The sequence below is a fragment of the Odocoileus virginianus genome, chromosome 33 (genome assembly GCF_023699985.2).
Source record: "Odocoileus virginianus isolate 20LAN1187 ecotype Illinois chromosome 33, Ovbor_1.2, whole genome shotgun sequence".
NCBI lineage: Eukaryota > Metazoa > Chordata > Mammalia > Artiodactyla > Cervidae > Odocoileus > Odocoileus virginianus.
Window position 1 is genome coordinate 6,278,223 of NC_069706.1, and position 13,730 is coordinate 6,291,952.

The 13,730-nt window shown below is 43.0% G+C and overlaps 1 protein-coding gene across 32 annotated transcripts in view; it reads left to right on the forward strand.

Annotated features, from left to right (window-relative positions):
- Positions 1–13,730, forward strand: part of RBFOX1 (RNA binding fox-1 homolog 1) — a 2,345,672-nt gene that overhangs the window by 2,207,216 nt on the left and 124,726 nt on the right. For all 32 annotated transcript variants that reach the window (XM_070460568.1, XM_070460569.1, XM_070460570.1 and 29 more), the window contains one exon: positions 6,365–6,418. In XM_070460568.1, the coding sequence (XP_070316669.1) occupies positions 6,365–6,418 (54 nt within the window). The remainder of the gene's footprint in view (positions 1–6,364; positions 6,419–13,730) is intronic.

Genomic DNA, 13,730 nt, shown 5'->3' on the forward strand with positions numbered 1-13,730 from the left:
ACAGCAAATTCTTGCCAAAAGAATGGTCGTGCTACCAGGTGTCAAAGCTTGATCAGAATCTACTAGTTTCAGAGCTACTGTTTGTAAAAGTCAGAATATTTCAAGCAACTGACAAGATGTCGATTTGACAAGATGATAGATACACTTAGGATCCATCTATCTGTTCAGAAAATGCAGCACACAGTCAGTCATCCTGAAATTAATTCAGTTCATCACAAGCTGCCTCTATGTCCATTTTTAAAAGTATGCAAGATTTTTTGGTGGGCTTTGTGACCATCCACTCCAGTATTCTTGCTGGGAAAATTCCATGGACAGAGAAGCCTGGTGGGCTACAGTCCACAGGATCACAAAGAGTCAGACACAACAGCATGCTTGCATGCACACACTTCTGTAAAAATCATCCAGCACCTACAGATTCCTGGACTCTGCAATAACTCTGAGGCCTTCTTGGTTTACAACCACCATTCTGAAGACATGGAATTTTAATTCTGCAAAACCTATTCTCCCTGGCCACCCCCATCTCATTATGTGCTACATTTACTGACATGAATCACATGAAAAGGCAACTGTACACATTCTGACTGGCTCCCCACTCTCTCCAGCTGAGAGAATTAAGTGTGGTTTCCTCTTTCAGGTCACAGTTACTCTAAGAAATTGCATTTTAATCCCAATCAGTTGTTTTCCACATCACTGGGATGTGAGATGTCCTCTCTCCTTTTCTTGCTATATTTTGCCCTGGTTCCTTTTAGCAGAGGCTACAAGGGGAGAGACAGCAGAGAAAAACTCTCACAAAGATTTTTGGCATTGCTCTTCTTGGTCTCTTTTGTTCAGTCTGGCCGTGGGGACTGCAAACCAAAACCGCAGCACAAGAGTAAAGAGACTTTCTTTCCCAAAGTCCCTGACACCTGTCAGAGCTCTGAACAGGTTCTGTATCCAGGCATCCTCCAGCCATGACGTTTGCAACCCCTACATGCCTATCGGTTACCGCAGGTGCCTCAACGTTTCATTTTAATCTGTGGCTTTGGTGCCTCTTTGTCACAATCCTCGTTTCCCTTCTTCCACAATTCACTTTATATCCTTTACTTCCTCCTCTTTCAGATGAATGTGTTCCAGTGTTTGGCATGAAACCATCCAGATCATCTTAGATTTCCTAGGGTTTCCCTTTCAGATGGAACATCCCTTGTCAAAAAATTTTGTGGCCACTATGTCCGAAGCAGAGGCCAGAGCATTTTTCATTATTTATTTTTGGCTACTCTAGGTCTTCGTAGTTGCACGTGGGCTTTCTCCAGTCATGGCGACCAGGGGCTACTGTTTATCATGGTGCAGAGGCATCTCCTTGTGGGTGGCCTCTCCTGTTGCAGAACACAGGCTGTAGGGTATGTGGGCTTCAGTATTTGTGGCACGTGGGCATACTTGCCCCATGGCACGTGAGATCTTCCCTGACCAGGGATCAAACCCGTGCCCCCTGCATTGGCAGGCGGATTCTTAACCCCTGGACCACCAGGGAAGTCCAGAATCCAGAGTCTTTTTTAAAACATCAGTTGGCATGTGAATGAATGGATCTCTTATATTATCAGGGGCCTTGGTGCTGGAGGTTTCACTGGAAAGGATGTGGGTTCTGGCCCTGCTACCTTCTTCTTGAACATGTCAGAGGTCGCAATAGAGCATGTGTTTCCTTTCCATTTGAATTCTCCATGAGTCCATGAAAGCATTGTATGGATTGCCTTCAAATTAATCACAATGCCTTGGTCTTGAATTAAAAAGCTCAGTTGAACCTAATATTTAAAAGTAAGCATTTGTGGAGTGAGAGAAGTAGTTACAGACTCCTAGGCAGCTAGTCGGTCAAGAATCCGCCAGCAACGCAGGAGACACGGGAGATGCGAGTTCAATCCCTGGGTTGGGAAGATCTCCTGGAGGAGGGTGTGGCAACCCACTCCAGTATTCTTGCCTGGAGAGTCTCATGGACAAGAGGAGCCTAGAAGGCTACAGTCCATGGAGTCACAGAGAGTCAGACATAACTGAAGCGATTGAGTACGCATGCTCACATGCAGAGGTAGTTCTAGATTTAGACCACTGAGACAAGCCATTCTATCCGAGAGTTGTCTTTAGTAACAGCTACTCAGGCAGTCCTGGGTTCAGATTTTACCTCATCCTTGTCCATGTGATAGCTGTGCTTTCGTTATGAAAATGCAGGCCTTCTGGGCCTGAGTATGACCCACTGAAGTCTGTGGCTTTCAGAACATGCGGAAGAAACTTTCATTAAAAGCAGAAGAAGAAGGAGAGGAGGCTTTTGTGATTACTTTTTAAATAACAAAACAGAGATATTTTCAGACCTGGCTTGGTGCCTCCTCCTGCTCCCACATCCGAAACTTGAAGCTGGTCCTAAGAAAACTAGGATGTTGCCTTTCCTTAGCTGCTGTGCACATTCTTTGAACTAAGCTTCCTTTCATTTTTTATACTGTATCCATTGAACACCTTTCAGAGGTTTTCAGGGAAATATTATTTGATCTGAGACGGTCTAAACATGGGCGGTACCTCTTGGCCCAAGTGTATGCCTGTAAGTTCCCAGATTTTAGCCTTGATGCATCTGTCGAGACCCCTCGGGTGGAAACTGAGACGCTGTTGAAGACAGCTGAGTGCCAGTGTTGGGCAAATAGATCCTAGTTATGTCTGCGAATGAGTCGTGTCTATTTGAATTGAAAATGAGCCAGCTGTGTTTACATCATTAGTACGAAACTTCCCAATTAAACTGTTGATACTATAAATATAGTACACAACTGCCTTAGAAAGGGGGCTTACATCAGCATTCTTCTTACGGCTTGTTTCACTGGCTTTGAGAAACTTCCACCCCGTGGCAACTGCCAAACATTGGAGACCATTTCGGGGCATCTGGTGCCATTGTTCCGTTTAGGGAATGACACATGAGAAGATTACTCTGATTGGTGCTGTCTCAACCGGCAGCTTCCCAGGTGGCTCAGTGTTAAAGGATGCACCGGCCAGTGCCGGAGACACAGGAGACTCAGGTTCGATCCCTGAATCAGAAAGATCTCTTGGAGGAGGCCTGACAACTCAGTCCAGGAATCTTGCCTGGAGAAGGCCATGGACAGAGGAGCCTGGCGGGCTACTGTCCGTGGGGTCGCCAAGAATCAGACACAACTGAGCAATTGAGCACACCTGTATCTCAATCAGATATTTTTTCTCTCTTTCTTTCTTTCTTTCTCATATTTGTTCCACTCATCCATGTATTCCCAATCCCTGTTTACTGGCATTGACTTAATATAGTTATGAGGTAGCTATTTCCCATGTGTAAGGAGCATGGCGGAAATGAAGCAGGACCCCATGAGGTTTCTAGGCACAAAAGTCTTTCTGTGTCCCCGTCTCCGATGGGCAGGTTCAAAGAGCTACTCGTCAGGGAAGGGAGGGGAGGCTGAGAAAAGGGAGGAGCAGTCAGGAAACATGAGTGCAGCCTTGGGGCAGGCCTTGGTTTCCTCATAAGGGATACACATAGCAATATCTTTGAGCTCTTCAGCAGAACTATAACCTCCAACAAATGGAAGATGCTAGCTATTTGATGCATCACTCCTCATTCCAGAGAAAGTCACAGTTCACTCATCACCACCTGAGACCAAGTGATCTCTTCAACCAGATCTGACTTTAAAGGAAGTGCATTTGTGTTGACTGCTTCAAGAAGGTTCCGTGGATGACATTTGCTTGTTGGTTTTAAAGGAAGTCCTTTCCAAGTTTCTCTATTCATAAATATGTGTGCTTCCGTTCTCTTAGGCCCAAAATATACATGGTAGCATCTGTGTGGACTGAATATCCTAAGGGGATTATATCAGAATGATGGCTTCTGAGATAGTCACATAGCTAGAGGATTTTTTTTTTTAAACCATTCACTTCACCTTTCAACGCATATCTTGCATTTCTCAAATCTGAAAATCATCTTCTCTTTTTAACAATTTTCTCTGCCCAAATCTAGGGCATGGAAAAAGCCGTAGAGCCATCTTGTCTTCACTAAAAGAATTCGTAAGTGTCCACTAACTGCAGGGTGAGTGGGTTGCATGTTTCCTGGTGTGTCCATAGGGCATGCCAGCCATGTAGACTGTCTGTCTTCTCTCCTGGTTGAGCCTTCTCTTCTTGGTTTCTGTCTCTCCTTCTCCCTGAAGTCGAGAAGCACAATAAGAAGCTCAGTAAGAAAATTTCCAGTCTGTAATCCCCAGGCTGGGTACATATCCTGAGGGATGGGTAACTTTCTATGGCCCCGGATGACTTAAGCTTTGGATTTCTTTTTCTCATAGTCAGAACTACTTTCATTTCAAGGTTTTAAGCTATTTATATTCAATTGGAGTCTGCGTTTTTCTCTTTCTGAGGGAACGTAGATTTATTTGTATGTTCCAGAGGATAGTATCTGAATATTCTTCTCTTTTTTCTTTTTGAATCTCAGTAAGATCTTCTTGGCATTTACAGTCTGGGCCTCTCAGCATCCTCTGAGTGGGGCACATCGGTCAGGCGAGCTGCCCCCGGTTCTCTGAGTTCTAATTGCTTGTTCCCTTTCTCTCCTGCCCCTCCTACCCCATCACCCTGTCCTCTGCGACACAGAAGCTGTGTAAGGCTTTCCACCCAGGGGAGAGGGACAGAATACAGAATTTCCTAAGGTAATAAAAGATGTAATAAAAACACCCAGGCTGCAAAAGCAAAAAGCAAAGACGTTGCTGTTGTTCAGTCGCTCAGTTGTGTCCAGCTGTCTGCGACCCCGTGGACTGCAGCACGCCAGGCACCCCTGTCCTTCACTGTTTCCCAGAGCATGCTCAAATTCATGTCCATTGAGCTGGTGATGCTATCTAGCTATATAGCTTTGACTATATGGACCTTTGTCAGCCAAGTGATGTCTCTGCTTTTTTAAGGAAAGTTCCAAATCAGGGAAAAAGAGCCTGGAAATATTATTTTATGTATTTCTTTACATGTATTTTAATCCCTGAAACAGGCATTTGCTCTTATTCTGCATCAGGGTAAAATTTGTCTCTGATTTTCCCCTGGGCCTCATCACTTATTTTTATGCCACCCTCTCCTACATACCTTTACATAGAACACACTATGCTCAGAAAATGCCCACTCAACCTCATGTGATCTAAGAAAACAAAAAGCATTCCAGCCTCAGGGGGCAGGATTTAGGATTATCAAATGCTTCTGGTTCAAGGTCCTCGTTCTCATTTTTTTTTAAGTGTGAATCACAGATTTCTTACTGTGTGTTTGTCAGGAGGACTACAGGAAATAGTCACTAGTTGTACTAAGTTACAAAATGCAAGACACAGCAGTTGCGTGTGATTTCAGATAGCAAGTGTTTTAGTAAATTTAAGTTTGACCCAAACATTGTGTGGCAGTGGTGGTTTCGTCTCTAAGTTGTATCCAACTCTTACGACCCCATAGACTGTAGCCTGCTATAGTCCTCTGTCCACAGGATTTCCCAGGCAAGAATACTAGACTGGGTTGCCATTTCCTTCTCCAAGGCATCTTCCCGACCCAGGATCTGCGTCCTGCCCTGCAGGAGTATTCTTTACTGGTTGAGCCATCAATGAAAGCTCCATTGTGTGGGGTATACTTATTCTGAAAAACCTGAAATTTAATGGAACAGCTGTAGTTTATTGGGATCACTTTGTCATCTGAGATGTTGTTTCTAGGTTTGAATATGTTGAGTTTCTTGCATTGTTCAGAAAGCCTATTCATGCTAATCGTCTAAAATCTATGTGTTTGTTTAACAATATGGAGAATCATCTTGCAAGAAAGACATTTCAGCCTGAGGATAGACAGCTACAGTGGTTTCTTGCTTGTAAAGGGTGTCTGTGTAATGGATCTTCCTTTTATCTTTGCTTCTCTTATATGGCCTGGCTACTCCTGGCTTTTATGAAACCAAGGTCCAAAATCCTAAACATCTCATTCTAGTTGGATATTTTAAGTTATCAAAATCCCATTTCACTAAGGATGTTTCATCCAATGGCTAGTGACACAGCCTAGAAGGACTGTTGTACATACTAGCTGTCTTTAACGTCTGCTGCTCAGTGCCTTGGAAAGCAATCAATCATACCTCAAGAAAGAAAACTAGAATTAACCTCCTGCTTACATACTTGGTACTGGGTCCCTAATTATGATATCTCATATGATGGCTTATGCCATAATATGGAAATAACACATGCTGTTGTATCTTCTCTTGGTTCAAGTGCATCATTTAATGATAGGAAAACATCAAATGAATATCCTTGATATTAAAACAGAGAAAAATTCCGACTTGGGGAACAATTACCCATATGCGTAATCTGATTGACTCTGTTTCTCTTCTTGCTTATAAACTATTTCTATTTTTTTGCAGCAATTTGGTAAAATCTTAGATGTTGAAATTATTTTTAATGAGCGAGGCTCAAAGGTAAGCAACTTAATTCACTTTAGACTGGTTTAGCTTTGTTTTGAAATGCTTGTTATAATTACGGGGAAACAACTGCACTGTTTTAATCAGCACGTTGTGAAAATGCACTTCCGTGGGAATTCCTTTAGGGACCACCCCCCTCACCCCACCCCCATTTCCAAAATGATGGGGGAATACACTGGATTCAATTTAAAATGTATAAGGGGGTATTTGAAAATTGCTGTTTTATAGATGTCTATATATCAAGTTTCCAGAAGAAAACTACCCGTGCTTAAAGAAATAATGTTGTTGCTGCATTTTTGTTTTTCAGTGATAATTATGTTCTTTATATTAAAAAGTGAGTTCATAGTCTCATGAGCAGGTAAATATGTGATTATTCTGTATTAATAAAGTGCAGTTATTTTCCTGGGTTGTAGGGGAGAAAATCTCATATACACCAACCTTTTGAATAAAATTTAATCCATTAGTCTGTGTACCCAACCACATTTTGCAATTTGCCATTGCTCTGAGTTAGTTTTTTCTAGGAAACCAATTTTTAAGTAGATTTTTCTTACAAGTAACAGTGTTAGTAAAAATCAGAGGTTAGGGATTTCCCTGGTGGTCCAGTGGTTAAGACTTCACCTTCCAAAGCAGGGGATGTGGGGTTCGATCCCTGATCAGGGAACTAAGATCCCACCGTGCCTCATGGCCAAGAAAAAACAAAGCATAAAGCAGAAGCAATATCGTGGCAAATTCAATAAAGACTTTAAAAGTGGTCCAAATTTTTTAAAAATTCATTTTTTTAAAATCAGAGGCTATATGGTTGAACTCCGGCATCTTCAAAATGCAAACATATTGATAGAAAAAAAAAAAAAAAGCCGCCAAACTCTTCTAAAGCATCTTCTGTGTCAGTGGTCATCTAGGACCAGTGCCCACACCAGCTGCAACATCTGGAAATTTAGCAGAAATGCAGAGTCTCAGGGTCCAACCGAGACCTATTGGATCAGATCCTCTGATATTGGGGCCCAGCAGTCTGTGTTGCAAGCCTCCCAGGTCTATGGTTAAAGTTACAAATCCCATGTCTCCTTATTCTCACCGCACGCCCAGGCTTCATTTGAATGCAGACTACCCCATGGCCCACTGGGATTTCATAGTGGCTCAAGAGTTCTCCTTCTGCTTGCACTCTCGGAAAACACAGGAGCCATCAGACTATCCCTGGACGAAAGTGGTGCTCTGGGCAGAGCAGCAGATGCTGTGAGAAAGGTGAAAGAAGTGAAAGTGAAAGCCACTCAGTCATGTCTGACTCTTTGTGACCCCATGGACTCTACAGTCCATGGAATTCTCCAGGCCAGAATACTGGAGTGGGTAGCCTTTCCCCTCCCCAGGGGATCTTCCCAACCCAGGGATCGAACCCTGGTCTCCCACATGGCAGGTGGATTCTTTACCAGCTGAGCTACCAGGGTGCTGCCAGAGACTTGGATGTTGACATCAGGACCTAGGAAGTGAACACATCCAATAACTCTGCCTGGCTTCCAGTCCCCCAGGAACGTTCAGCTTCCTTCTCACTTCCCCAGACTGTGAAAGTCAAAATGGAGAGAAATTCATTCCCAAACACAAAGAGATCGCAGGTTCCCTTATACAGACTGTTTGGGACAAGCCAGTATCCAGGAGTGTTACTTAGAGGAACACGTTTTGGGACTTCCTAAGTGGTCCAGTGGTTACGACTCTGCATTTCCATTGCAGGGGCTGTGGGTTTCATTCCTGGTCAGGAAGCTAAAGTTTCATATGTCATGTGGTATAATAAAGAAGAAGAATGGGTTTTATCTAAGGGAAGAGGGTGCAAAAGCCAGTCTCCTGGGTATAGGAACCACCACCTCCCCACAAAACAATCATTTATGATTCCTTGGGCAGCCTACGTAGGTTTTATGTTAATTGACAATGTTAACTGAATTGTATTAACTGAATAGGAGAATGCTGATTGAATTGAGGAAAGAAAATGCCAGTATTTTCTTTGTCACAGCCAAAATGGATGGTGTTGTGATATGCTGGAGGAGTAAAAAAGAAAAAATAAATAAATTCATTACACTCTGTAGTTCTTCTACTTTAGGGGCCTTGTCTTTCTGTTCTAATTTCAGATATTTAAAGTAATCCTTATAATATGTCAGTAGTTTGACCTCCAGGCGGGAAAACAAGTTAACTCTTTTTCTGCCCTGGTATGAAAAACCATTACAGGGACTTTTTCTACATGTACAAAGCCAAGTGCATTAAGAGAAAAATGTGCCTGATCCCTTTCACTTATGACAGATGTATTCTGGGTGAAACTGTACAAGATGACATGGAAATTTGGCCAACTTTCTTTTAATCCTGAGTCCAAAGCACTACTGCCTTTAAAGTTTTCTTTTCTAAATTCATACTTCATATATATTTTGTTTTGTGACTTTTGCCAGTTGGAGGAAATGGTTTAATTTTTTTCCAGAGTTGTTTAAGGACATTAGAAGAATATCGTTTGTTATTCTGAAAGTACAATGGTGATGCTATTTTTAAGATTTCTTCCGTCATTCCTGTGATGAGCCTGTCTCTGGGGCTTTAGGAATAAAACCATTTAAGTTTGCCGCATCCAGAGACTGATTTTGTGAAGCTGTGAAGCTGCGTCTTTTTTTTTTTTTTTTAATGAAGAAGCATTAAAAATAGCCTCTCTCAGTGGGTTTGCTGAAAGATCCAGTCTTGCAGCTGTCGGAGCTGACTGGTACCACTGGAGTATCCTGGAGACGGTCCAATTGGGAACTGCTGAATGGATGTAGCAACCCGTACAGGAATATCTTTCATAATTGAAAGTGAAAGTGTTAAGTCGCTCAGTCATCACCAATGCTTTGTGACCCCCTGGACTGTAGCCTGCCGGATTCCTCTGTCCGTGGAATTCTCCAAGCAAGAATACTGGAGTGGGTTGCCATTCCCTTGTCCAGAACTTGATGTTATCCTTAATGGGAAAAGTCTTATGTAAGGGACATTTCCATTTCAATGGTCGAGAAGCCTACACCATTGGAATGACCTCATTTTCATCATTTGATGGTGGAGAAGCAGCCAGGAAATGGGAGAGCCCTTACGAGCTAGGAGCGCACCTTCTGGCAATTGTCTTTGGGGACCTTCCCCAGGACGGTCGCTCAATATAGACTGAGGATGGCTGTCCTGGGGTTGGTTGGTGTGTATGTCTGTGTGTCTGTGTGCGTACATGCATGTACATCTGTCCATACACAGGCAATATCTATATTATCCTGAGAATATATAATGTACAAGCTCACGTTCATGTGGATAGCACGTACAAGGAAATCACATTTTAAAAGGATCTTCCAGAGTTTGAAAATGCAGTGAGCTGGCACATCGGGGGTGAGAGAGCCTATCATTCGAGTTTCCTTTTAGGAGATTTTAAAACATTGTGTTTACCTCTGAAACATTTTATCTGGGGGGATAGACAGAGATGGCTGTGTTTTCATAGACCTAGGAAATGTGCAGTCTGCTCTTTGACTCAGTGATATCTATAGTAATGGGCTTGGGGCCACTGGTGGCTCAGTGGTAGAGTCCTCCTGCCAATGCGGGAGTCGAGGGTTTGATCCCTGGGTCAGAAAGATCGCCTGGAGAAGGGAATGGCAACCCATTCCCAGTATCCTTGCCTGGGAAACCCCAAGGACAGAGGAGCCTGGCGGGCTGCGGTCCATGGTGTTGCAAAAGTGTCAGACACGACTTGGCAACTAAGACAAGAAACATAGTATTGGTTTCACTCCAGTACCAGACTAGTGAATTGGATATGAGAGAGACAGAAGTGCTTCCTGTCCTCAGACTTTCCTGAGTATCTGAGAGACAGATCCTTAAGACAGACAAGTGTGATACAGTTTGCTATGATCCCCAGTGAATGAGAGGCTGCTGAGACTCCAAGCAGGCAGATCCATCTCGTTGAAAGCTGGGAGGGCTTCTGGGAAGAAGGGGCATTTCAGCTGGGAGAGAAAGATAAGTAAGACTTACTTGCCCCAGGGGAGGGAAGGAAGAAGGATGGTCTTTTCGGGAGAAGGAGCTATGTGGAGAAAGGTGATTGGGAACAAGTGTGCTGTGAAGCCCTTAGTGCCGCAGGAAAATGAGTCTTCAGATCTTTAATCAACAGCTCCTCCTCTTCTCGGTGATCGGAGCTGTCTGCACCAGAAACTGGAGGAATCGAATTTTCATGTAAGCTGAAAAGTCAGTACAGCATCCATCCTGGGTGCTTCAAAGCCTTGATTTGTGCTCTAAATGTTCTATTTGTGTTACTACAAAAACATAGCCCACAAGACGAAAAGAGAAAAATAACTGGGATACAGGAAGGCCAGAATGTGCATTTCACAAAAAGATGGAAAAATAAGTAAGTCTTGGCTGGCCCACGTTAGGGTTGCCGTTATCTGCCTAGGGCTCACGCCTTCCCATCACAGGGCACAAACATCGCAGATGTCTTCTGCAGGGCTGTGCCTTCTCTCAGCCACCTCCCCAGCACCACCCGCCCAAGGTAAACCTTGGGAAGTAGCATCTCTCCTCCATCTGACTCCTCCCTGCCCAATGTAGCCTCTCCTGCATCCTTGACCTTTATATGGGATCATTGCAGCTTACTCAGTTCCTGTGTTCTCCGAGCCACATCCAAAAGGTGCTTCTTTTTGAAACTGAGATAAAAAAAATATTCAGAGTAATTTTAAGAATATGCCAAGTATTGCATTTTGCCTAAGACAGAATACTGACCATGAAGTGAAAGTGTTAGTTGCTCAGTCATGTCTGACTCTGTGATCCCATGGACTGTAGCCTCTGTCCATGGAATTCTCCAAGCAAGAATACTAGAATGGGTAGTTATTCCCTTCTCCAGGGGACCTTCCCAATCCAGGGACTGAACCCAGGTCTCCCACATTGCAGGCAGATTCTTTACCATCTGAGCCACCCAGGAAGCCCACTGACCAAGAGGCAGGGCAACAGAAACAAGCTTTGTTGCCACCGACTTTCCAAGTTGCCAGCTTCTGTGCCTGATGGAGTGGGTGCCTGAAAATGGCCAGGTGGCAGTCTGTCTGGCCATGGTGTGGCTCCCCAGATAAGCACCTGGCTATCTTCTGATCCAGGGATGTCACATGACTACTTGGCTGGGTGGAGGTAGGATGGTCCCATGGGACATGCCCTTTGGCATTTGTGGGACTGTTTCTGCAAGGTCTTCATGAACCCAGCTTTGCCAGATTTCAACTAGGCTTCTCAGCAGGTTGAAATGAGATGTATTGAACCACTCAAAAAAAAAAAAAGTTTAGCAGAAAATATTAAGAGTAAGAATAATAATAATAAAGAATCAATATATTATTTTTACTTCAAAGCAAAGTAAAAATGTAGTAGAATTCCTCTTTAGTTTATGAACTTGGGATTCAGAAGAGGTTTCTATTTCTAGTTTCATCTCTCCCTCCTATCCAGGATGCAGATTTTAGGCCAGTATGGTTTGCCCAGGATTTAGCTTGGAATCTTTATGACTCCACTTGTGGGGACTGTGTTATTCAAGTGGGTTGAGTGTTCAGTTCTTCCTAGCACTGCAGTGAGAATGACTGCTGGTACCCATTAGCAGCAATGATGGCACCAAATCCTCCATGGATAAATCACATTGAACTGTGGATTTCCTTTCTTAGGCAAGTGGGAGAATTGCCCCAGATAGAGTCACAGTCCTAGTTTCCCTAATTATTTATTAAATGTATGGCGTGGCTCAGGATGCTACAGCCTTAGAGGTCAGGAGGAGAACATTTCTGTGTGATTTTGGCTGATTCCTACATTTAAGATTAGAATCACCAAGTCAAATAGATATTCACCACAAAAACTCACTCCACTCCCTAAACTGCTTTATAGAAACTGGCAGTGTAATTCTGTATAGTCAAAACTATGGTTTTTCCAGTAGTCATGTACAGATGTGAGCATTGGACCATAAAGAAGGCTGAGCACTGAAGAATTGATGCTTTCTAACTGTGGTGCTGGAGAAGACTCTTGAGAGTCCCTTGGACTTCAAGGAGATCGATCCAGTCAATCCTAAGGGAAATTAACCCTGAAGCTGAAGGTCCAGTACTCTGGCCACTTGATGCAAAGAGCCAACTCATTGGAAAAGACCTTGATGCTGGGAAAGATTGAACACCAAAGGAGAAGGGGGCATCAGAGGATGAGATGTTTAGATAGCATTACCAGTTCAATGGACATGAATTTGAGCGAACTCCAGGAGATCATGACAGATAAGGGAGCCTGGCATGGTGCAGCCCGTGAAGTTGCAAAGAGTCAGACACTGCTTAGTGATAGAAGAAGCCATGGAAACCCAATTGCTGGGCCACATTGGTAATTTTTTCAGCAAACAGATTTCTGGGCTCCACTCTGGGATTCTGATCCAAGAAACATGTGTCAGGACTTAGAAATCTGACTGTTTCATATGTCCCCCAGTTCTTTGTGATGTATAACTGAATCTGAGACCCAGTGGCCAAATCAGAGGCATCAAATAGTACCAACCCTCCAGATTTTATTTTTTGCCCATTGACGTGCTGTTATTTCAAAATGAGTCAGCATGTATGTTTGTGTACCAAATGCAGCTAATCCCATCAGTGATGAGCAGGACTAAGTAGGGTCTTTCTAAGGTATAATCTTAGATTAGTCAAATAATTCAGACCTGTCCTTATCACAGATCCTCACTATGGGAAATAGGAAAGGTAATTCAGTCTAATCCCCCAAGTGAAGAATTTTCTTTTTTCTCTATCAGATCACCATCTAATCTAACTTGACTACATCCATAGCTGTTATCCTCTATGGAGGAGCCCATCATAATATTGGAAAGTTCTCACTTGTTGGAACCTTGGGAAACAGCTCTTTGAAACCGAAACAGCTCTCTGAAACCCTGAGTTTCAGAGATTTCTTTCATGACCTAATGAGGAATTGAGAGTTAACAGGAGTTGGTTATGAACAGCTGTGATTTGTAATTGTTTGTTTTATTAATATGACTGACTGTCCTACTGCTCCAGCTAAGTTTAACACCAACATTTTCCTTTAAGTAAAGATTACCAAACAAAAAGAGCAATCTTGGCACATTGCATTATTTTACCCTGTTTATACTGTGAAGACCAGAACGAGCTGGGCAGATTTACACTGAAATTGTTTCAAATGGTTGGTGTATATTTCTGAACAAGCTGTACAAATATTTTTAGGGGTTTTAAAAATAATGTGTCATATTTTCTGTACTCTTCTTAGGAACAGTATCAGTGAAGAAAAAGGATGGATTTTTGACAATGTGATGTGTAGGGTTTTTTTTTTTTTTTTTTTTTTT